This window comes from Chlamydotis macqueenii, chromosome 3, assembly GCF_036417535.1.
Source record: "Chlamydotis macqueenii isolate bChlMac1 chromosome 3, bChlMac1.mat, whole genome shotgun sequence".
Classification (NCBI taxonomy): Eukaryota; Metazoa; Chordata; class Aves; order Otidiformes; family Otididae; genus Chlamydotis; species Chlamydotis macqueenii.
This window is the reverse complement of record NC_141558.1, coordinates 111,528,227-111,552,143: the sequence shown is the minus strand read 5'-3', so window position 1 is coordinate 111,552,143 and position 23,917 is coordinate 111,528,227. Positions and strand designations below refer to the sequence as shown.

Genomic DNA, 23,917 nt, shown 5'->3' with positions numbered 1-23,917 from the left:
CTGTCTGGGTGAAAAAGCTCATAATGTAGCTAGTGATTATTAAATCATATATACAAGCTTAAATACATGTATAGCTGCTGTATTCCCAGTTTCTCTTTAAAAAGCCTTGCTTAAATACTGTTCCCTCACTGCACATGTCCTTCTGATGTCTAAACCAGGCAGCATAAACAGAGGGCAATGGGCACAAACAGCCCTTGTATTCATCTAAATCATAAAAATATGATAGTACTATTGTCAACAACAACCACAACCATCTATAAAAAAGAACAAGTAAATGTTATTAATCCCTCTAAGAGGCAAGAAAATTATCACAGGAATCTTTCTAGGATATTTTCCTAAAGGCTCACATTTGTTTACTGCAGCCCCTGTTAATTGCTACATCCTGCATCCGCACCCCCTGCCATTTCCAGGCAGACATGTTTCAGTAGTCATCTCCCTCAAACAAGCCACCTCCCTTTCATGCCTCCTCTCTCTCAAGAGCTGGTTACCCTATATTGCTCTTCCATTTCTCTGACTCCAAATTTAACAACCAATATAATAATTTCTGCGCCTTAGTAGAATTTTAATTTCACCTATGAACTCATCTAGAGCAAAGGGAGATTTCATGAGTGTTGGCAAACCCCCAGCACTCATTCCCTGAGCTGTGCTGATGCTAGAAAGGGACTTCTCACAGTTGCAGCACAAAGCATTCAGACACCAGACGGGGAATCTTGCCCCTTTCTCCTCACTCCCAGAGGCAGACACTCCAGGTTTAAGCTTGTTTTAGAAATCCTGGCATATGAACGGTGATATCCGTTCACAGTAAGAATCCACTTAAGCCCAGTGTTTTGTCTCCTATGATAGCCAATTGCAGATTCTTTGGGAAGAGCGAGAACAGAGCAAATTCATATGGTATTTCTCCTAACACTCTCACAGCCTCTGACTATTTTCAGCTCAGGGAACCTTCTGCTCCTGTTGTAGTTTGCTTAGCATCCCAATGGATCTTTTTTTCCACACACTTTCCCAGTCTCCTTTGAATTCTTGTAAACCTCTTGTAGCACAGCATCCTTCAGCAGAGTGGCTTCGGCTACCGCGCCTGAGTAGTAAAGATCACTACAGAGACTGTTACTGCAAATCTGAAGTTACAGTTGTTTTTTCTTCCCCACATGTATCACTTCACACTTAACCTGCACTGGGTTTCACTCGCCATTTTATTGCAAAGTTCCATAAAGACTTTCTGAGATTCTTGGCAACTGGCCACTGCCTTTACTATTTTGAGTAACTTCAAACCATCAAATAAAATTTGTAGCTCAATGTTCAAACTCTTTTCAGGGCCACCAATGAATATGGTCAACAGGTGAGGATGCAGCACAGACACTGCAAAACTCCACTGGTAACTTGAGACCATTATGGGAACTCATTATGAGGATCCAAGCTAGGATTCTATCCTTTGTGCCACAGCTGGGATATTTATTATGTAAGGTAAGCTACTTTACTACCTTTTAGATTTTCTCAGCTCCCAGAATGGTTATTTTAGTTTAAAACCAGAGAATGAACACTGGCCATCACCACATTTTATTCTGTTGTTAAAGGTGACAGGACAGAAGAATCCCTGGTGGTAACGTTCAAGTTTCCAGTACATCAGTGACAAAATGAGAAGTACCACAAACCCCAAATGTAATTTCCTTAAAAAGGAAAGCAAGTAGAGGAGAAATAGCACAAAAATCAACTGATATCCAGGCAGATAGGAACATTATTACCACAAAATCTCTGTCATCCATCCTTCCACATGAACGACACAACGTATGATGGGCTGGTACACACATCAGGCTCAGTGGAACTTGCAGTTAAAGTTGCTGAGAAGAGAAAGCATAATGGCATCTGGCTACTTATTATTCAGGTCATTCCACTGTGGATTTGTGATCTGCTTTATAAGTATTTAAGGTGCTTGACAAGATGTAGAATGCAGCAAAAACAAGTCAGGAAATCTCTAGTCTGCAAAATTTTATTAAGCAACAGCTGGACAACTCTTACAACTCCAAATCATCAAGGAAAAATAGGGCAATCAGTCCATCTCTCAATCATGTAGACAGTAAAGAATTTGGACAAACCACATTTTTATAGGGAAATCAACAATGCTTTCTAGGCACCTCCTGCAAAATCTATTACACAAGATACATAAAAGGAGAGGCAGATGAGGGTAAGGTTTTAAGTACAGTGGAAATCAGGTATACCATAGTATACTGAAGAGAAAATAAAAGAAGAAAACTTCAGATTCAAAAAAATATATTTAAAAAATAGTATAAGTATGTAAAAGTACACAAATTGTGTACCAAATTTTTGAAAGCTTTAAGAAAAACATGCTGGGCTTGCTAGCTTAAGAACGCATGCACCTGCATGACTGTATGCTCATTAAATAAAAAAGAAAAGGAAAAAAACTCCAAAATCATGTTCAAAGTTATAGTACCTAAAATAATGCATTTATAAACAAATGCAATTGCCCTTCTTTTTCAGGAAACACTACAGTGCCTTTTCAATCAGATGCATCTCCATGCTATTCCACACCACCATATATTTTATCTACAATAAACGACAAGATCTTGAACACACATACCCTTCCCCAAAAGCACAACACACAAAAAGAAAAAAGCAGTGAGTGCAGAAATAGTGAAACAAAAGGAAACCAAAGGCAAAACATGTATCAAGCAAACCAAAGAAACAAAGGGAAAATCAGGAAAGTTTTGAACAAATAGCTTGAAACAACATAGGTAGGAATTACAAGCTGAGCACTACTCCAGTGAAATACCTGAAACTCAGGTGTCTGCACACTGTTCAAAAATGTTTCTCTTTTATTATAACTTTGATCTTAATCCATTATTTTAAACCATCTACTTGGCCAGTAAGATGAACAATCCACAAAGAGACAACATTTGCCAGGATTCACAATTGCTGAATCAGGTAATATTTTCAAATGTGTAATAATGTTAACTGGAGGGCAACGATTAAGAATAAACTGGCAGGCTTTAACATCATGCCATCTCATTTTTTCATTGACCACTCTGGATAGGTAAGTATTCAGTGTTTTCATTTACTTCAGTCTCCCAAAAAAATCATGTTGTTTTGATCCTGCAGTCAGCGCTGGGTCAGCAAACATGCACTTGCATAGTTCTCCACAACAATCAATTTGCCTTGAAGCACAAATTTCTCATTATAGATCCATTTGTAAAATCAAAAGTTGAAGGATGAAGTTTTTAATTTTCTGAGCAAGAACTGCTTCACTGAATCCTATTTCATTATTTTATTTGGTTAATTGCTTTTGTCTTAAAAACCTATTTTTCTAGATGCAGCAACAATCAAACTGCCTAAAGATAAATCTTCAGAGTTATCGGGCAACACGCAAAGCTGAGTCTTTTCATCTTGAAACTTCTCTGCAGGATTTTTTTAGAAGAAAATTAAATAAATACAAAGATAAAATAATTCACGCGGCCTATTGTTCACAAGCAGTAATTAATCTTCTTCCTTCGAGAATGGTGCACGTAAATTCCAATCCTGCCAAGAGGACCTGTGGTGCCTACCTGCCGAGGACTCCTGAGGGCAGTAGGCCTCTAAATTGGTTTTTGCTGATGGAGGATTGTGCTTGCCTGAAGGTGAAAGGACTTGAAAATGAAAAAAAATTGTCTACCAGAATTTTTCCTTTTTTTTTTTTGTTAGCAGTATGATAACATTTTCTCTCTTATACTGGGAAAATCATTATGTCAGACTCTAAATAACATAAACAGCTTGCTCTCCTGTGACAGAATCTTAGAAATGGGACTCAAAGGCAAAAATCTGAATGGCTACTCTGTGGCCAGGATTTTACTTCCAGCATTCTTCAGGGGGGTTACACAGAACTGTCAATATATTTGCGGGCTAACACTTTATACTTTTGCTAAGTGGATATATGGGCCATAGAAGTCATTCTTTATAATCACACAGTAATGGGAAAGTACATTTTGGATTAGATTCTACTCTCTTATGTATCCTGGTGTAACCATGTAGTGAGGCTAGAAGTTGGCCCTCTGTCAGCATGCCACACAAGTGGCTCATCTGTTACTAATCTCCAAGTCAGATTTACTGATCTGGAGCGGTTTGGGCTCTGCATAAATGTGCGATTTCCAAACTGGTGCTCTGGGAAATACAGTCCTAAAAGCTAGTGAAAACTTACTCTGTCTTCTCTCCCCTTTCTCTCAATCAAATTTGGTTTTGCTCATGTTGCTCTCTTCACATGAGGATTTAAACTGTTTCTGACAGGTAACAGGGCAGCAAGATAACACAGGATCACATACGTCAGGCTGCAAAAAAACAAATGCATAGAAATTGTCTGAGGCAGCAATCAGGCAAGCTCCTAAATCTGCCTAGAATTTCTGAGAGGACGCTAAAAAGTCACATCAAGGAAAGCCTGGACCTACAGGAAGTCTAGGCTCAAGGCTTCAGCAAAGTCAGATATCTTTCTCTGACACCTGTACACCTTCACGCATCGTCATAAAAACAATGGAACAAAACTGGAGAGAGAAATGTGGAACTGTTTTACTTGTGGTTGCATCACAGAAAGTTTATCTAACCGAGATGAACCTGTGTGCAGATTTACTGATATTCAGGCAGCCCATGGCACGTGTTACTGCTACCTCTGGAACAGAGTGCAAAATTACTAACGTGGTAATTCCTTTCTCACCCCCCTCCTTCTCATGCTTTCTTAGGGTGTTGCAGAAATATCATATTACCACTGTTTCAAGCTAAAATATGCCACTCCATGCATGATGCACTTCATACTAGACTTTAACTATCAATTTTTAGACTCTGCTAGGAGCTATATTTGGAGGATATCAGCCATATTTTTTCAAAAGAATCAGGTTCTCTGTTGTATCCCTTTGCAACCTCAGTGGAGCAGATTCTGACTTCAAATGCCCACCATGGCCACCGGCTGGCATCGAGGCTTTCTCTGCCTAAAGCTGCTACAGCCCAAACGCTGTCCCGGCTGCACGCTGCTTTCGGAGCAGACCTAGAAGGACGAGCGGAGGAACACCTGCTCTACCAGGTCTCCGATGGAGCATCTTGAAAAGGCAAAGCTGCTGCAGGCAGCATCAGGGCTCAGCTCCATCAGCTACGCGCAGCGCTAGCTTAGACATCAGGAACATGACAGCTACGTTGGAATTAGCTGAGCCCAGCTGAAGAAGGAGTGTCATTAGTCTGAGCAGAGGAAAATGTACCTACTGCTACACCATTTCTAGTGCCTCAACTTGCTTATTCCAAGCCAGTTGAATCTCTGCATAGCACTAAATTATGCCATTGCCAAACCTACTAAACTATGCAATTAACTTTTTACAAACTGAGCCTACATCATTATACCTTCTTTTATATCTCCACCTTATGTTATATCTCAAGAAAAAGCACTGTACTAAGAAGAGGAAAAGCAAATCAAGCCTCCTATTTTTAAAACCACTCCCAACTGAAATATATTGTTAGAAACACAGGAGGAAAAGAGTGCAGAAGGACAGATTTCTGCAGGTCCCAAAGAGGTCATCTATGCTCTTTGTAGTCTACACAGTCCTCCACAGCAAACTCACTGCGTTCAGCTGCCCAAAAAATATTTTTGCCTGCCTGCATTACGAAATTTTGCATACTACCCAGCAAAACCAGGTCTTCCTATACGCATTTTTAATTTCTTGCAGCAAAACATACTGCGAACAAACAATTACCTACAAAGATGTCCTTTACATATAAATAAGAAATTGTGTATAACTCACTGATACATAGTAATAAAATAATCCCTAAATCACTTATTACATTACACAAGATAAATAATTTGTCTTTTGGACATTAACAGGAAATCTGCATTAAATTATCTTAAAAAAACCCCACTTAAACACCCTCAAAAAAATCCCCAAAACAAACCCAATAAAAAACAACAACCAAAAAAAAACCCCAACAAAAAAAAAATCTCAACAACAACAAAAAAAAACACCAACAAAAAAACCCTATAAACCCCTAGACTGTCACACTTATTGCACAACTGAAAAAAAAGCTTTGGAAAAACATACTTAACTACTGGAAATTATTGAACGTATAAAAGAACTCTACATATCTGAACACTTTGCTACATCCTTCCTAGAAGAACGTAGTTATCTACAGAAAACCTGGGGTTTACTGATGAAATATAAAATGCAACATCTATCTTTTGGCTGAATGCACCAGCGATCTTCAGGATTTATTATTTTGGGAGGGGCTTTTAAATTTGTTTCCTATGTTGCATTGCAATGAAAAATAAAACAACTGTCACTTTCACTTGTTCTTTGTACAATTTAGGATCCAGTTGCACACTCATTTACATAATTCCCATTCCTTTCATTAAAATTCCATACATTTGAAAGCATTTTCTCTCTCTAATACTGAGTATTCTCTATGCCATTAAAATCCTCACTTAAAGGGACTCTGATAAATTATTTTCAAAAAGATAAAAGACTCTCTTATCCTATAGTGTGTTCTGACAAGTAAATGGGAAGGATGTTGGAAACTGCATTTATTTTCCTAATTTATCATAATTATTCCTTGTGCTCTGCTGGGGCAGAAACCAGGTCCCTTCTACGCCAAGGCTCTTTGTAAGTGCCATCAGAAGGACGCAATCATGACTTGGGCCAATGAAACCAAGTTACTAACTGCTACTTGTTTGTATTGGGTTTCATTTCTTGGTTCCCTATTAGCATAAAACTGCCGATAATTGGAAAAATCTGGCAATGAACCAAGTGAAGAGCAATATTGTTTCCTGGAAGGTTAAAGGAACTGCACGCAGAAGTCCTGCTATTTAGATTAGATCTTGTTCAGAAAAAAAAACATTCACGTTGTTTCCATGTAATAGGAATTTTGGCTTAAAACTACAGGTGATGTTCCTTCCAGCTGAAGATTTCTAACATAACTGAGTGGCCCTTTCCTCGGCAAGCAAGCCAGCCATGGTATGTTTCTTCTCTTATGGTGTTCAGTGTGTGGGTATTACTAATTAGGGTAGGACTGGTTAGCCCAGACCTTAGGGCAGGTGAGGACTCTCATCAGCCAACCTTCCTCCTTGTCTATTGGAATCAATGGACCGAGAATTCAACCTGCTGTTTGTACAGCATGGAACTCAATATAGACAAAGAGCTTAACAGTGCTTCCTCCACAAAAATCCAAGAGAAAAACTTCCATTGATTTTAAAATGACCAGAACCAAATCTATTTTGATTCCTCAGTTTCACGCACATTATACATACAGGCACTCAAACTGCTGAATAAATCATGCATGTCAGAAAGAATACAAATGGGCCCAGACAACTAACAGAAATTCAACAAAATCAATTAATTAAAGCAAACAACGATCTGCTAGATGCCAAGGGCAATATTGTGCCTGACCTCTCCCACATGTAAGCAGAGGCTGCTGAGCTTCGGGATAATACAGGCATGATACCATCTACTTCCCCCCCTCCTTCCTTCCTACCTCTGCTTCTTCTCTCCAAGGAAACCATCCTGCAGGTGTTTTCTCCTCTTCTTATCCTGCAAGACATTACCTGTGGATCATCTGCCTCATCATCTCCCTTGGCAATTCTCTGAAACTCCCCTCTGGCATTATTTATTAATTATAATTAATTGATTCACTTCACTGGTATTACTCCCTCCGTGCTGTACAGCTCTGGAAGCCTCAGCAGAGCAGAAAGTCATAAGCTCACAGCACGCTGGTAACTACTACAGCAGGGTCTTATCTTATGCGATATGTTCCTCTGGAACAAACCAAGTGTAACACACATCTGCCCTACCATTACGACTTAAGAAATGCAAAGAGAGAAAATCACGCCTATTCATCTTAAATTGTACCCCGTTTTTCAAGTAAGAAGTGGATTAAAGACAAATACAAAGCAGTCATTGACACCTAAGCCAACATATCTTTCTCACTGTGCCTTTCACTTCAAAACAGTAATTTCTGAAGGAAATCTGCAGTAACATTTTGTAATCTAATGTCCAAATAATTACATGAATAGTTTTGAGTTTTGTGTATCACTGGGGAAACTGCTTCCATATAAAAACATATTTCATAGCAAAATGCAGGCAAGGAGAAAAGAGAGAAAGCAAATAAATATGTGCACAACATATGGACAACACAGAAACTCTTCTGTGCAAGTAACCCTTCCGAAATGCTCAACAGGTCTGCATGTCCACCAGAAAGAACTGCAGACAAATCACGCTACAGTTATTAAGCCTTCCTCTAAAACACTCCATGTAAACTTTGGGTTCCTCGTCTTATCTGGAGCATTACGTTCTCAAACTACAGGCAAAAAGACTATTCAAGTAGCAAGGTGATAGAAGGGATGATTCTGTCCAATTTTTCCTTCCTTTTTCAAACGTGTTTGTTCTCCAGCCAGCCATCATGTTGTCTCCTGTAATGAAAATGCTTCCTGTAGTAACTTGCTACGCTTCTGTCTCCTTCCTTGTTCAAGCCCTAATTCACTTGCCAAGAACACTGAATGCACTGGACCTTCTCATTCACTCCAAAGACTTTGTTTATAAAGTGTAAACACATGTAAATGAGGAGCATGTACAGGCGTGGCCTCAGAGGTCCATCTGCTCACACGGTGCCTCTCCCAACTACAGGCCAAATTGGAGAATACTGCTGATCAATATCAGCAAAGAAGCAACACTCAGGATTACCTCCTCTCCTATTTTCTGTCTCCTACTGAAGGATGTTTATCCCCAATAACAAAAGAAGCAATGCTCATAATTATTTCCTCCTCTATCTTCTGTCACCTACTGAAAGATGTTTATCCCCAATAACAGCACACAAAACAAGCAGACATCAACTTCTTTGACATAGTGGGTTTTTAAACCACCCATTGGTAACAACTGTTTCTCTTCTGAATAATACATCATTTATAAATTAAACATTGACCTACATAAGCCTCCTTGGAACTTGTGGTGCTCAGTTATTACCAGAGATCAGAGAAGAAATACGTGTCTTCAGGTATTATAGCTTCTTTTTTCTTTTTTTTTTTTTGCCTCTGTCACTGATGTAGTAGTAGTAGTACAAACTGGACCAGAAAAAAAGTTATGTTCCCTGTTTTAAAAAGAACAGCATGATATAAGGCAGTCTATCAAAAAGAGCAGTCTTTTTTAATCCCCCCATGAGCTTACATCAGCCACGGTAGCAAACACGGCAGAACCACCACAACAAGCCAAAAGCCACACTTCTCCACGTAACACTGAATGGCTCTCAACTCTTCGCTCTTTCTGAGACCCAGTACAAAGCTTAAAAAGAAAAAAAAAAAAAAAAAACCAAACACCTGAAAACAAACAAATGAACAAACAAAACAGAAAACAGTCCCCCACCCTCCACCCCATGACTGATTAGAGTTAATGCCCTTCTGTTGGGCACCAAGAGACTTTTCCAGTTTTACTGCCTTCGCTCTCAGGCACCTCTGCACACCTAAAGCAGGCTGCCCTGACATTTTCCGTTTTGGACTTCATGAGAAGGTTAACGTTTTCCTCTCTCCAGTCTCTGCTTGTTCATTTGAGGCGTTGAGTCACATTAGCCAGAGCAACAGCAAAGGCCTGCACAGCAGAAAAAGGATACTGAAAGTCCAAAATGTAAGCATTGCCATCAATCCTTCCAAACTGCATCACCTGTGAAGCAGGGGAAGAGGAGAAGGGAAGGAAAAAGAGAACAAGGTCAAAAAAAAACCTGAACCACAGAAAAGGAACCAGAGAAGAATAAAAACAAAATGGTTTTGCTCCTTTGTAAGAACATCTAGTTACAGAACGGGGTACGATGCCAAAGAAGAATACGAGCACTATGCTATTTGACTGCCATATTTGACTCCATAGAGTAAACTGAGCTTCAAAACATGCCAGACTGTACACAGCATCGGTGTGAGTACATTGTCACCAATTACTTCAGCAGATGTGGGTTACACCAGCATCTCACTTCCTGCGGGAAAATCCCACTCTCTCCCTTTGAGAGATCCTACCATCAGCCCATCAGGAAATGAGATTTTGTTTTCAAAGAAAGGAGCTTTCAGGGAGGGGGAATAACCAATCTCCTGACACTTTATAGTCAGTAAGCTGTATGTTCTTGGCAGTTCTGTTTTCCTTTGTATAAACTTCACTAGCACATAATTACACCAAGAATGAATTAGCAAAGGGGCAGTGGGAGCTGTTCGAAATGTCAAGCAAAGCTAGTCAGGTTGTTTGTTGTTCTTCCGCAGGGATATCTGAAGTCTGGCCTGTTATTACTGCTTGTTCATTTGCTTCATCCAAAGCCCAGATCACATTTGCTGTACAGTGAAGATCCTTGAGCTAGAATGGAGGCTGTCTGTGCAAGCTGAGTCAGGCTCTGTTCCCTCACCAACAAAACCTACAGCCAGGTGATTTCGCCTAGTTGTCCGCGGGCGCGTATCCACAGCCATCTCACTGAAGAAGACAGGGGTATAAATGGCTCTGATCACTGCATTTTTAATGAGCTGTTCATACAGACAAACACAACCAAGAGACTACCACTGGTCATGCATGTTGGATATTTAAGATATCGTGCTCTCAATTTAAATCAAAGGGAGTTGAGAGCCTTGATAATTTTAATAAATTAAAAGTGAATTACAAAGATGGGACAGCTGGACAAGAACATAAATATACGTTTCCCGAGTCTCAGTCCAGTGTCCTGCTGACCGGTATCACTTGATAGCCTGGGTTTGGTGTAGTAACATCCCACTCGGGTCAAGGTGACAGAGCCTAAAATTAAATCCTTTGATTGTTTTTGGACTATCCACAGACGACTCTACCCACAGGTGGTTCAGCAGCAGCCCAAGGAGCACTTTGTTCCGGCGACAGTCAGTGCCTCCCCTCCTCTAGCATTAAAACCCAGCCCCAAAGGCCTGGTAACCCGCAAGGGGAAATCACGGCACGGAGGGAATTTAACTGCCCAGCCATCATCTCTGCCCTAGCTATCTGCTGGCTGGCTAACCTTTGTGAGCACCACAAGAATGCAGCAATGCTCACTCAGCCAGCTGCCGTCCAAAACCACTGACGGCAAATGTAGCTACTGCTGGGGAGATCTGTTGTGATTATTACAAAATCCACCTACCTTCAGCAGCGAGAGCCGGTGAGATTAAAGGAGGCCCTTATTCGTGTGTCCAACTGGAGTAAGATCAAATATATTTTGCGTATTTAGTTTACAACCAAACTCCACCCTCCATTCTGAATCTATACCTTTGATGCCTGCTTTTTATCAAGCAAGTGGCAAAGCTTTTTTTTCATGGAGCAGCTAACGTGAGCGGGAGGCACTTGGCCATGTGAGAGGCAGAGCTTATTTCTGGCATAGCTTTCCCACCCCTCATTCTCCACTGCAGCCCGCATATGCCACCCCCTCCTACCTGTCGTCCTTCCAGCTCAATCTGGAAATTTTTTGCCGACTCCTGGGTGACCCGCCCTCCGAAGTCCAGCTGGTAGACCTGCGTCGCCTCATTCCACAGTGGCTGCTTATTGGCCATCACATACACAAAGCCCTGGCTCCCCAGCCTCCCATCCTCCTTCTCGCTGGCCTTCCGGCACTTGAATTCATCCAGCTCACTGGCTGTCCTCAAACTCCTTTTGGTTTTCCAACCCTTTTTGCTGCCCTGGCTCTGGTTCATCAGTTCGTCTCCACTGATAAAAAGCTCTGGCTCGCTCTCTGAACTATCCTGAAACTCATTTGTCTTGTTTAGCTTCTTGGACTTCAGCTGGTCTTTCTGGCTCTTGACTTTCTTCTTCTCCCTCCCTAGCCGAGGGCTGGATATTAGCGAATTGAAGTCCGTCAGTGTCCTTGCCTCCTTTTTGACCTTGCCCTCGGTCACAGCCTGCACGTTTCCTTCCTCGGCTCGACTGTCCAGGCGCTTCCGGCTCTTCTTGCCAAATTTGTCCGTCCTTTGAGGAATGGGGCTTTCTGTCAAGGATAGCACCTCCTGGAAGGTGTCTGCCGTCTCCACCATTACCTCTGTGCCCACGTGGCCCTGCAGCTCTGCCGGAGGGGGAGACATCACCGGCTTCTCCACCACGAGGAGAGGCTTGGGGGGCAACGTGCCCTGGGGGTTCTGTACGGGTGGGCAGGTGCTGTAGGAACTCCATGGGTGCAAGGCGATCGGTGGCAGCTGTAAACTAGAGCAGGCGCTACTTCCCGGGTACATGGGTGGCAACGGGCAATAGGAGAGGTTGGATGGATAACCTGGCTGAAGTACAACTGTGGGCTCCTGCTGTGCAAACTGCGTTGGGGCCAGAGCTTCTTTGGGAGAGCAGGGGGGCTGCATTCCCTGAAGGGGAGGGGCATTGTAGCTTCCTGGGTATGGTACTCCAACCCCGTAACTTGTCTGGAAGGTGGCAGTGGGACTGGTTGGAGACTTGGGGGAAACAAATGGCACTCGAGACATATCCAGATGTTGAGCTTGACTGATGATGAGAGGAGGAGGTTTTAGAGGGTTGGGCACTGAGCTCTGAGCTGTCCTTTCCTGAGGAACCCATATCTCTTCGCTCACCATAGGGTCCCACTGGTATGGTGGTGGCCGTTTTACAGTGAGGGCAGCCTCCGTCAAAGCCACGGGCACATGCCGGATTGATTTCTCCACCGGGCAGTGCTGAGAAAGGGCCTCATCCTCTGTGAAGGCGGAGTTGATATAATCCGCTCGGTCACGGGAATTGTCAGGTGGGCTCAGCAAGCTGTAGGAGGACTGGGAGGCCAGAGGCGAAGTACTGACAGAGTGAGCAATGACGGAGCTGTGCTGGGAGCCACTCCCCGTGCTCAGATCAGGTCTCATTCCACCGATACTGGAAGCGCTGCTACTAGCGTTGGCACTAGTGATGTTGCCCACACCACCAGCACTTGCGTTGCCGCTGCTGCTGCCACTGCTGCTGCACTGGCTGCAGGTGTACAAGGCAGTGGGTACTCTCTGCTGGTACTGCACCGTCACAACGCTGCTCTTGGCTTTCGGGGGAAGTTGCAAGGTGGCTCTCTGACCATCTACCAGCTGAGCCATTTTCAGAGCTGCCTCTCTGCTGTTCCTCCGCAGAGTCGCATGAATGATACTGCTGTCCAGCCTCTGAGCGATGCTCCTGCCCTGGGATAGCTGACTGGCGATGTCGGGATAGGGCGGTGGGTCCCCGGTTGGGATGGAGTAACGGGGGACCGTGAGCCGGTTCAGGGTGGCACTGGTGCAGGGCGGCTGCATCTTCTTCTCAGCAGCGGTGATGCGCAAGGTAGCAGAGCTGCCGGGCCCTGGCAGGGTGTAGGTGCTCTGGGCGCAGAGCATCCTGGTGCGAGGCCGGCACACCTCCTCCACGTTCCCACTGCTGTCGAATGTCGTTATCCGCTCGTACCCCAGGGGCGTCTGGTAGTGCCCCGCTGGGTAGAGGGAAAACTCCCCCTTTTTCAGGCAGAGGTCAAGGGGCGGCTGTGGGGGGCCGGGTGGCGGCGGTGGGACGGTGGTCAGCGCAGCGGGGATGGTGCCAGGGTAGGGCGGCGGAGGGTTCATCTTGTTCAGCTGCAGCTCCTGGGTGGCCCCAAAGATGACGGTGTCCCCTTCCACCAGCTGTGGCCCTGGCCTTGGAGCCTTGGCCTTGGGCGGGGGCTCGTGCTCGCGGTCACCATGGTCCCGCAGGTCGGCCAGGGTGATGGCAGAGGGTGCGGAGGGCGGTGGTGCGAGGGGCACAGGAGGGGCACGGCCCAGCTCCCCCCCAGCCAACGCCCCTGCCCCGGGGCCGGGAAAGCGGCCTGGTGCCCCTGCGAAAGGCCCCGCCCCCTCACCCCCCGCTTCTGCTGGTGGATTGGCCAGCACGTCCAGCTGCACGTTCTGATTGGCCAGCAGCGACTGGACCAGGCCAATGCTCTGTGTGGGCGACATGGCCTGGGCTGAGCTGTGGATGGGGGCGATGGGGATGTTGACGGTGCAGGGCGGGCTGCTGGCGGGGGCACCAGGGGCGCCGGGCACTGCAATGAACAACACAGCGTGTCAAGAGAATCGTTTAGGCTGGAAAAAGCCTTTAAGATCATTGAGTCCAACCTACCACTGCCATGTCCACCACTGAACCATGTCCCTGAGCTCCACATCTACACATCTTTTAAATCCCTCCAGGGATGACTCCACCACCTCCCTGGGCAGCCTGTTCCAGTGCTTGACAACCCTTTCAGTGAAGAAATCTCTCCTAATTTCTAATCTAAACCTCCCCTGGCGCAACTTGAAGCCATTTCTTCTTGTCCTATCACTTGTTACTTGGGAGAAGAGACCAACACCCACATCGCCACAACCTCCTTTCAGGTAATTGCACAGAGCAATGAGGTCTCCCCTCAGCCTCCTCTTCTCCAGACTAAACCACCCCAGGTCCCTCAGCCGCTCCTCGTCAGACTTGTTTTCCAGACCCTTCAATAGCTTTGTTTCTCTTCTTTGGAGAGACTCCAGCACCTCAATGTCTTTTTGGTAGTGAGGGGCCCAAAACTGCACACAGTATTCGAGATGCAACCTCACCAGTGCCGAGTGCAGGGGCACAGTCACTTCCCTGCTCCTGCTGGCCACACTGGTCCTGATACAAGCCAGGATGCTGTTGGCTTTCTTGGCCACCTAGGCACACTGCCAGCTCATATTCAAGCTAGCAGTCTCTTTTCCATCAGGCAGCTTTCCAGTCACTCTTCCCAAAGCCTCTAGCGTTGTATGGGGTTGTTGTGACCAAAGTGCAGGACTCAGCACTTGGCCTTGTTGAACCTCATACAATTGGCCTCAGCCCATTGACCCAGCCTGTTCAGATCCCTCTGTAGGGCCTTCCTACCCTTGAGCAGATCAACATTCCCACCTAATTTGGTGTCATCTGCAAACTTACTGAGGGAGCACTCAATCCCCTCATCCAGATCACTGATAAAGCCATTAAACAGAGCTGGCCCCAAGACTGAGCCCTGGGAAACACCGCTTGTGACCAGTTGGCAACTGGATTTAACTCCATTCACAACAACTCTTTGGGCCCAGCCAACCAGCCAGTTTTGTACCCAGTGAAGAGTACACCCATCCAAGCCACGAGCAACCAGCTTCTCCAGGAGAATGCTGTGGGAAATGGTGTCAAAGGCTTTACTAAAGTCTAGGCAGACAACACTCACAGCCTTTCCCTCATCCACTAAGCAGATCATCTTATCATAGAAGGAGATCAGGTTAGCCAAGCAGGATCTGCCTTTCATAAACCCATGCTGACTGGGCCTGATCACCTGATTGTCCTGTACATGCCATGTGATGGCACTCAAGATGATCTGCTCCATAACTTTCCCTGGCACTGAGGTCAGACTTACAGGCCTGTAGCTCACTGGATGCTCCTTCTGGCATCTGCTGCTCCGTGGGGGAATGTGTGCCCTGGCCTCCTCTGCCCCATGGATGTGGGGAGGCTTGTGCTGTGGGGCTGCCCCAGCCTTGGGCCCAGAGTGGCAAGGGGCCATGAGCTTTTGCTGACTGCAGCAATTAGACAAGCCATTGGGTAACAGGCACTAAAATGGGGAATTTTCCTGAAGCAGTGTTTCACATATTTTTGTGTTTTCTTTAGCACTTTTGGAAGACACGTGGGTCGCTAAAAAATGTTTAATGGGATAATTTAATGGCAGCGTTAACACAAAAATCAGAATTGGGAGTAAATGTTTTTTTAAACCTAGTTAGAAGAAAAAACACTGCATGACTTTTGTACTTTGTCATTCCACTTTACCTTTGACTTTTTAATCTGTCTACTATCTTTACGTACTTGCTTAAGCACTCTGCTGCTTTTGGAGGGACTGTTATCAGATCCCAAAATCAGTGGATCAGACTTTAGCTTAAACAAGTAAGCCAGTCGGTCTCCACTGATTCCCACTTAACAGCTGGTAGTCAACTTTAAAGTAACTTCTTGGCAGTGATGCTTCACAGGTGAAGTTCAGAGGTCGCTTTCAGTCTACACTGTCATTGCCATGGACTTTCAAAGAGCAAGGAGTTTACCTGACGGGGCTCAATTACCATTCACTTATCAGCCAATTTAACTACTACTACTCAAATCAATAAAAGTTTTGCTGAATCAGGACTCACTAGTTTTCAGGGAAGTTTTTTGATAATAAATGCATCAAGAAACAACAGAAAGGAAAATCCACTCACAGACCTGTGGATGCTGCTACGTCTTTTTTGCCCCCAGTCTTAGAACCACTAACGTGGCCTCCTGGCCTCCTCTAGGGTTGCTGCTACCTGACGGTGAGGCACAGAAAAGTCCCTGCCAGTCCAGGCTGACTGCCTCTAGAGCCAGCCAGATATCACCGTGCCGACCTTCAAGAGGACGATTAAATGATTCTCCTCAAGTCTGCCCTGATCTGACAGCAGTTATGACTTGGATGTTTGTTGTCATCTAAAGAAAAAGAAATGGAGGAAAAGAAAAAGAAAGTCGAAGGCCTGCAGTGAAGGCATTGTATGGTATCTTGTATAATGTCCCCAGAATTAGGAAAACTGGAGAACAGAGACAACAGTTGGGAAAATGGACATATTATTATCTATTGATACAGTGAGTGACAAAACAACCAGTAATGCAAAAAGAAGGAAGATAAAACAAAGAGATAGAGGAATATGATGGAATGAAATACAGACAAAACTTATAAAAATTCTCCAAAGAAGATTTGTAAGGAAACAGATGTAAGGAAACAGATGAGAAACCAGATAGGAAATACTAGAGGAAGATGTGCGGAAATATATGGGAAGACAAAAAGATTCAAGAAGCGGGTACCGCAGTCAAGGAAACTTCAGCATCAATGTTTGGACAGGCTGCAATCAGAAATGTGAAAAGAAGCAAATGTATACAGGCAAAGTTTCCCACACGTGGTGGTGGTGAACAAGGGACAGGAAGGCAAGAAGCAATTCTGACTATTTTAAGCAGAAGCATGGAGCTTGCTCAATTGCTTGCAATTCCTTTTCCAAAAAGCGGTGAAAGTGATTCCACCAGGAACTATGACTGAAAAGCTGAAGCATCACAGGAAAATGAGGGCACTGTAACCAAGTACAGGTGCAGAAGTCAAGATAAGAAGGAAAAAATATAATAATGAGTGGAAATAGTAAATACTATATTAAAACCCTCAAAAATCTTGCAGATTCTTTATTATTTTTCCTGTACAAAAAAACATGGAAAATGATAAATGAGTTGCATCAGCAGATTTATGGGAGGAAAAGAGACTAGAGTAATATCCACGATCCTAGAGTCATATCCAGGATCATTTAAGTGTGCCAAATTCTATGGAGAACTCTGATTTGCAAGACCAGATCAGGCAAGAGATCCATTAGTCAGGACTCCTCCAGCCACTGCCCAGTTCCTAATTAATTTCTAATTAAAATTCTAGTCATCTACTTATGCCCTATAATTGTATTTTTGATAGCATTAAGCTTTTATCAGGATCAGTCACAAACGCGGTAGGTCTACAGACAGGTCTGCGGCTATGTTGGCAGATTTTTATGGTAGTTCTGCTCCTTTAGAAGAAGGTGAACAGCTAAACTTAACTGACCTAAGGCAGCATGGTTCGGTGCTCTGCTGGCAGGCCATGCTTTCATCCCGATGCCTGCAGGTTAGCAATTTCTCTGCCAGAGCTGGAGGTTTAACTGCTAGTTTGGCTTGAGCAACCCAGAATGTTGTTGTCACGGGTATTAAGTGCCTTATCAAACAAAATCTCATTCGTTGTGGTGTTGGTTAATATCCCAAAGTGTTTAAATGCAATGTGGGGGTTTTTTTTTAATTTATCCAGTGGTTTTTAATTGATTTGTTTGCATAATTTGCAAGTCAAATCTTCTGTCCATTTGCCTTGCCAAATCTTTACTGACTATATTAAAAAACACCTGTCCCAAGAGTACCTCATTATTAACATTCCACTGCCCAAGAGCAGTTTTCAACTGTTTTTTTTTTCAATCACGTACTCATTACTTACACTGCAGTATTTTTTCTCATTAGTATATGGCACTTTTTTCCTTTATATGCAGGCTTTAAGAAAGGATATCCCCAAAAATGTTTTTGAAGATTTAAGTAGCCTCCATTTGCTAAGTCAGAAATGGATTTTCAGACGAAACTAGAAAGAAAAAAAGTGGACAAGAAGAGGAAGAGAGTGATGGAGGACAGGGTAGTATGATTCTTTTCCTAGCCTCCTCAAAAGGCTGTAATAAAATTCTCTAACAGTTTTCCCTATATTTATGTAGTTTTGGCCAACCTGCGATTCTGAGTACCATGTCAGCTCTTTTCAAAATAGAAGAGGAATTTATATTATAGTTCTAATCCAATTTTCAGGAAGGAATGTGAAGACTTTACATTAACTTTTTTTTTCTATTGCATTTTGTATTACTTTCTGTCAGCTTGGACTGTGTTTCATAACAGAAAATGTGGAGTGCTTCCTATGCATATTATATATATGATCATCAATGTCTCTATTATTTTCTTCAGATCCTACAGGTGAATATCACATTGACATAAATCAGGCAAGCCAAGCCCCAAATCGTGAAAGAATGGGCTTCATTTTAAGCACACGAGTATTTCTTTAGAAGTCCAGAGGACTACTTCGATGCTTGGGTCAGACACAAGCTTTGGTGCTTTTAGGAGTGAAAACCTGGGAGTATTTCCATTTCTTTCAACAGACTCTAGCACAAACTTTTAACTGCTTTGTAGTGCTCACACTCCTCCCTCCTTAAAGGGTATCAGTATGATGGCCACTCCCGTAGTTCCAAAAACCCGTGCCCTGTCAACAGGAACCCCTCACTGATGTGAAAAATCTAAAAATGTATTCATTTATCTTCTTGTCTATTATTTGTTAATTTTATTGGCATGATGGAGGTCCTGACTACTTCCAGTCCTTTCACCTGCCACATTCACATCACCTGCATCCAAACTTTCCCTGTGCTTCCTGAATCTTCTGCTACCTTGTATCTCAGTAAAATGAGAAATTCTTCCTGATTGCCCTTGTTTACAGATTACTTTACTATTTTACCCTCTCTGTAAGACCTGGTATTGATAAAAATCCAAGCGGGCATTTATCACTTCACAAAGGGTGGCTGAGTTTTACAGGAACCTGCCCTCCAACCCAAGCTCCTCTCAGCAGGCTGTGCTTTGCTGCCATCAGGTCACAAGAACTGTTGGGCTTCCAACACATTAGAATTCTGTCCTACAAGGATGCAGAACGTAAGGCTTCGGTCTACGGAGAATTCTTAGCGAAGAAAATAGAAGACGATTAATTTTCTAATGAACTTGAACTTGTATTACATTTTCCACATATTTTAGAAAACAATGTCCATAATACAAATTAGCCTTATGCTAATTAATTTCTACAAGATCCCATCAGACTAAGGGATTTTGATTTGTGTGTTTACCAGCAGGGTCACAAGTGATCTGTCCTCCATGCAGCTTAACCCATAACACGGCAGACTTCTAGCTTCTCCTTACCTGGCAAATCATCCTCGTCTTCGCTGAAAACATTTGGATTAAAGACAGGCAGGTTAATGTAGTCCATTGAAATCTTCCGCACTTCCGGGAGATAGATCGTCATCTGCCTGGGCTGGAGATGCAGCAAACTAGTTTTATATATTACTGGAGAAAGAGTATAACAAGAAATATATTTTTTAAAAAATCAGTTCTGCAAAGAGCACCTAAAGCTAAGAAAGAATCAGTTCAAAGCAGACAGAACGGTTATGACTGTTTTTATTTAATGTATTATTGAACAAATGCATATATGGGGACATGGCCAGGCTGGATGAGGCTCTGAGCAACCTGATCTGGTTGGGGATGTCCCTGCTCCTTGCAGGGGGGTTGGACTACATGACCTTTGAAGGTCCCTTCCAACCCAAACCATTCTATGATTCTATGATTCTTAGCCAAATCACTATGTAACACTTTGCATAAACAGGATAAAAGAGATTGTAACTTTCAGCTATTTCTCTTTAAATAGAAGCAGCATCTCTGTAGTTAAACAATCTGTAGAAATAATGAATTACTTCATCTTCTATTCACATCTATTTTTAAGGAAGAAAAATAATTTTTCCATTCTACTTTTGGAACTCTTCACAACGGGATGCTAATGACTTTATATGAGTTTAGGGGAAAATTGCAAAGCTCTTGGGAAGGAAACCTGTTGAGGGTTACTACACACAAAGAAACCCCTCCCGGCTCAGGAAGTCCCTGGGGCCCAAACCACTGGCGACTAGAAGAACACTTGAAGGAAGTATCACTGCACACTTAGATCCTTCCCTACACACCTGTCACTAATAATGGGAGAACTGGAACAACCTCTGGTCTGAACCAGTAGAGTCATTCTTACACTATCTTTTGACAATCATTGCAAAAGCAGATGACAGAAATTCATAAATTATTTGAAAGAGAAAAAAAGGTGGCTGGAACAAACCTGAGGGTTTCCACAATACTTTATTAAGTAAAAGTTGCTGTTGCCCTATAGAGTAACACTGGTTGTCTCCAGGGTGACAGCATTCTGAAAGGACAATCTTTGCCTCTCTCCAGCAGCTGGGACTCCTTTTCTTGTCTGACAGTAGTCCATATAGCCACAAAAGATATCTATTTAACTAATTCGGCATCCAGCGCATACTTCTATAGTTCTGACCCATTATGTTACATAATGCAACACAGGAAAAAATAATTTTTCCAAAGAGCTCCTAAAACTCCTATACTTGCATTCGTATTCCAGTTCAGAGCTCAGTTCTGCTAGGTACTCTGTTATTTACTTAAGTCTTCTTCCTTTCAACAGGACTTTCTAGGGAGAAGTGGTGTACACAGAAGGTGGTCAGGAGACTAGACAACTGCTACTTTTAATGAAAGCTACCGGTTTATTGATACTCCAGCAAAAGAATCATATGACAAGACTATGCACTGACTCAAAGAATCCTGAGCCTGATGCTGTAAGAGCTTTTTAAACATTATTTTGGTATCATTAGTAGCTAAATTATTATAAAAATCTGGGGTTTAGAAATACTTACATAGCAGTAACTTAAACTCTGTGATTTTTATAGTCTTGCAAAAATTTTCTTTATTAGTTTGTGTTATTATTGTGTTGTGATAATATTACTGTATTTACAGATTCTAATCTCCTTTAGGTACAGGGAATTTTGTAAAATCTCATTCCTACTGTCCACAGAAAATAAGTGCTTTGTTAAAGAAGCCTTTTGATCACCTTAAAAGAATCACATAGCATAAGTTTGTCATTTGTTAGAAAGAGTTTGACATGCAAAAAATCAAGAGTTTACTTTTACCTGCACCAAGGTTAGTTGGTAGGAAAGCAGCCAAACCCACGATTTTAAATTTCGTCCCCCAGATATTAGATGTGACCTGAGCAAGGTAGTTGTGCTGCAAAGTAAAATCAAGGTCATTTTCACCTAACAAAATGTGTATCAAGCTCTAATAAAAACCTGCAAAGCAATCAAGCTAGTGCAAACAATAATACAGTTTAAGCTTCTCTCATTTTTATTTTACTGAAACAACCTAATGTGCCCATGCAGCAACTGTTACAACCAGTCATTAAGAAATCTCATTTTGACACCTGAGCACCATCAGAAATTATGTATACAACAGCCACATAGGCTGATTAAAGCTGCTGAAGAACTGAACAACATGATGGCTGCTCAGTGAGAACAGGTCTGTTTTCAGACGCTTGTTTCCCCTGCACAACAAGAGTGTGGCTATTCTGTATTTCAGAAATTAATACATCCTGTCCTTTCTTTCTATGCTTATGAATCACTTTACAGAACACTAAATAAGACAGACACTAATTACTTGTAACGACAAACATATTTTTCCTGGAGCTTCCAAAGCAGCTTCCCAAACCATTGCTTCCATGGTTAGGGGTCTGAAGGCCAGGAGATTTTCTCAATTAAAAGAATGCAGGTTGGTATGAATAAAATATGTAACCCAGACAGTTCTACAGTCTGCTAAGTTTCATTTACCCACAGGTCATGAACACCACAAGGAGCAAAAAGTGCTAATTCCTTGCGTTCCTTCCAATTAAGGCTGTCCCATGTTCCTGATATGGTTGAAGATGTCCCTGCTCATTGCATGGGGGTTGGACTAGATGACCTTTAAAAGGCCCCTTCCAACCCAAGCTGTTCTATGATTCTATTAATTATGAAACAGAGAACATGTAGCCCTCCAAAGCAAGCATTTCCTTATCTCTGCAATTCCTAGCAAAGCAGAGAAGTATGATGGCATTAGGAAAGCTCTGAGAAACTGAATAAGAAGCATTTTCACATACACTTTCAAACAACCAAGAACATCACCTAGAATGTGATGTCCTCTCACAAGGATTCACACTGACAGAAGTTAGTGGTGCCAGGATTTATCAAACTATGTCTGATATTCCATTGACACTTTCAAATATTAACATTGAACTGGAAGATGTAATTCTCTAGCTGTTCTATCTAGTTACTGTAATTAAATGAAAAATTTTTATTGGTGATCATTTCATCTACCACAACTTGCGGCATGTCTCCAGAAGGAGACACATTTGGACTCAGGTCTGGTAACAACGTGCACAATACCTGAGTGATATCTTCTAAAGGAAACTCTCTTCGGGTTAGGCTTGGAGAACCAATAGAAGGTTTCCTTATTGGTAACCTTGGCGATCTTGATATCTCCTGCGCAGCTCGTGACATCTTTGGAGATTTGCGAGCTTCTATATTGATTCTGCATATAAAGTAATAATTAGAATAATAAATGGGCGTACAAAAATGCACAAAATTCATGTCTTCGAATACAAAGATGTAATGAAGACAACTGGTATGCTGTCCTCTAAGTGACTAAAGAAGACTGTAGAGTCTACAGGATGGAGAGTTACAGGTCAAATTTAAAGATATATAAGGCCTGACACACTTGCAGTATCTCTGACCAGATGCCTTCTGATTCATTTAACAAAGCTTACAGCAGTTCTGCTAGATACAATACATCATCCACAAACCCATAAAAAGGTGTAGGGCTGACCTCTTTCAGCTATGCAGACTTCAAGCAAAGCCTCAAGAAAGGGAAACATGACACCTCAGCTTGCAGATCTCCATGTTAGTACAGCAAACTAAGGCTCCACAACCTTCGCCAGTGCTCCTACTCTAAGCCAAAAGTTATTCCTACCTCCCACTATACAAAGAGGGGTCATGAATAAGAGATCAAGCACCTGAAAAATCTCACTGGTAGAAAAAAATAATGAAAAAAGTTACATTTTAAAAATACAGTCTTAGAAAACCAAGGACGCAAGATAGTTGTTTTTCCTGCGCCATTTCAGTTTTAGGCTCAGGAACTGATGGTTCTCTAAACGAAAACTTTGGTACTTCACACATTATGTTCACATAGAAAGGGACGATTTGCTTTGCCTCATACCAGGACAAGCTCATAACATAAGGTCTTTGGAAAAGTGTCAGCTGCAGCTAGAAGGTGTCAGGGCCTCAATCCCGTAACATGAAGTTGGGCAGATAGATGTCAGTGCTTATGAGAATCATCACAGACATCAGTGAGGCTCTGTGCAGGTGTGGGTTCTGTCTCTGTACATAATGAATGTAACGAAAAGCTGGCAGGAACGTAACCAGATTAATAAGAAGCTTATTTTGCATATCATTACAGAAGCTCATCAACCTGGTGTTTAGGAGGATCTGTTTGTTGAGGCTCCTTTGCAAGGTCACCACAGTAGCAGTGCCACCTATGCCAGGATCTATGTCGCTGATGCATGGAATTTGAAAATATTCCTGAGGAAATACAGGTTTTAACTAGACTAGTTAAGCACAGAGGACCCTAAGCACAGAGGAGGTAAAAACACAGATTGTCTGAAGGAGAAAATACATCCTACGGTGACAAGAATTTACATGTGGCAGAAGCAGTGGTGGGAAAGTTTATAAAATCTTTCTTCAAGACTGCTTGGGGAGAAATGGTGC

General features: G+C 42.8%; 1 protein-coding gene across 2 annotated transcripts in view; it reads right to left on the bottom strand.

The window, feature by feature from the left end:
* Positions 1-8,493: 8,493 nt before the first annotated feature.
* TULP4 (TUB like protein 4) overlaps positions 8,494-23,917 on the bottom strand; it is a 125,736-nt gene continuing 110,312 nt past the window's right edge. For both annotated transcript variants that reach the window (XM_086745934.1, XM_086745933.1), the window contains 5 exons: positions 22,541-22,685; positions 21,260-21,353; positions 19,446-19,589; positions 11,399-13,980; positions 8,494-9,656 (listed from right to left, as the gene is read on the bottom strand). In XM_086745934.1, coding sequence (XP_086602060.1) covers positions 9,540-9,656; positions 11,399-13,980; positions 19,446-19,589; positions 21,260-21,353; positions 22,541-22,685 — 3,082 coding nt within the window. In that variant the 3' untranslated portion in view covers positions 8,494-9,539. The remainder of the gene's footprint in view (positions 9,657-11,398; positions 13,981-19,445; positions 19,590-21,259; positions 21,354-22,540; positions 22,686-23,917) is intronic.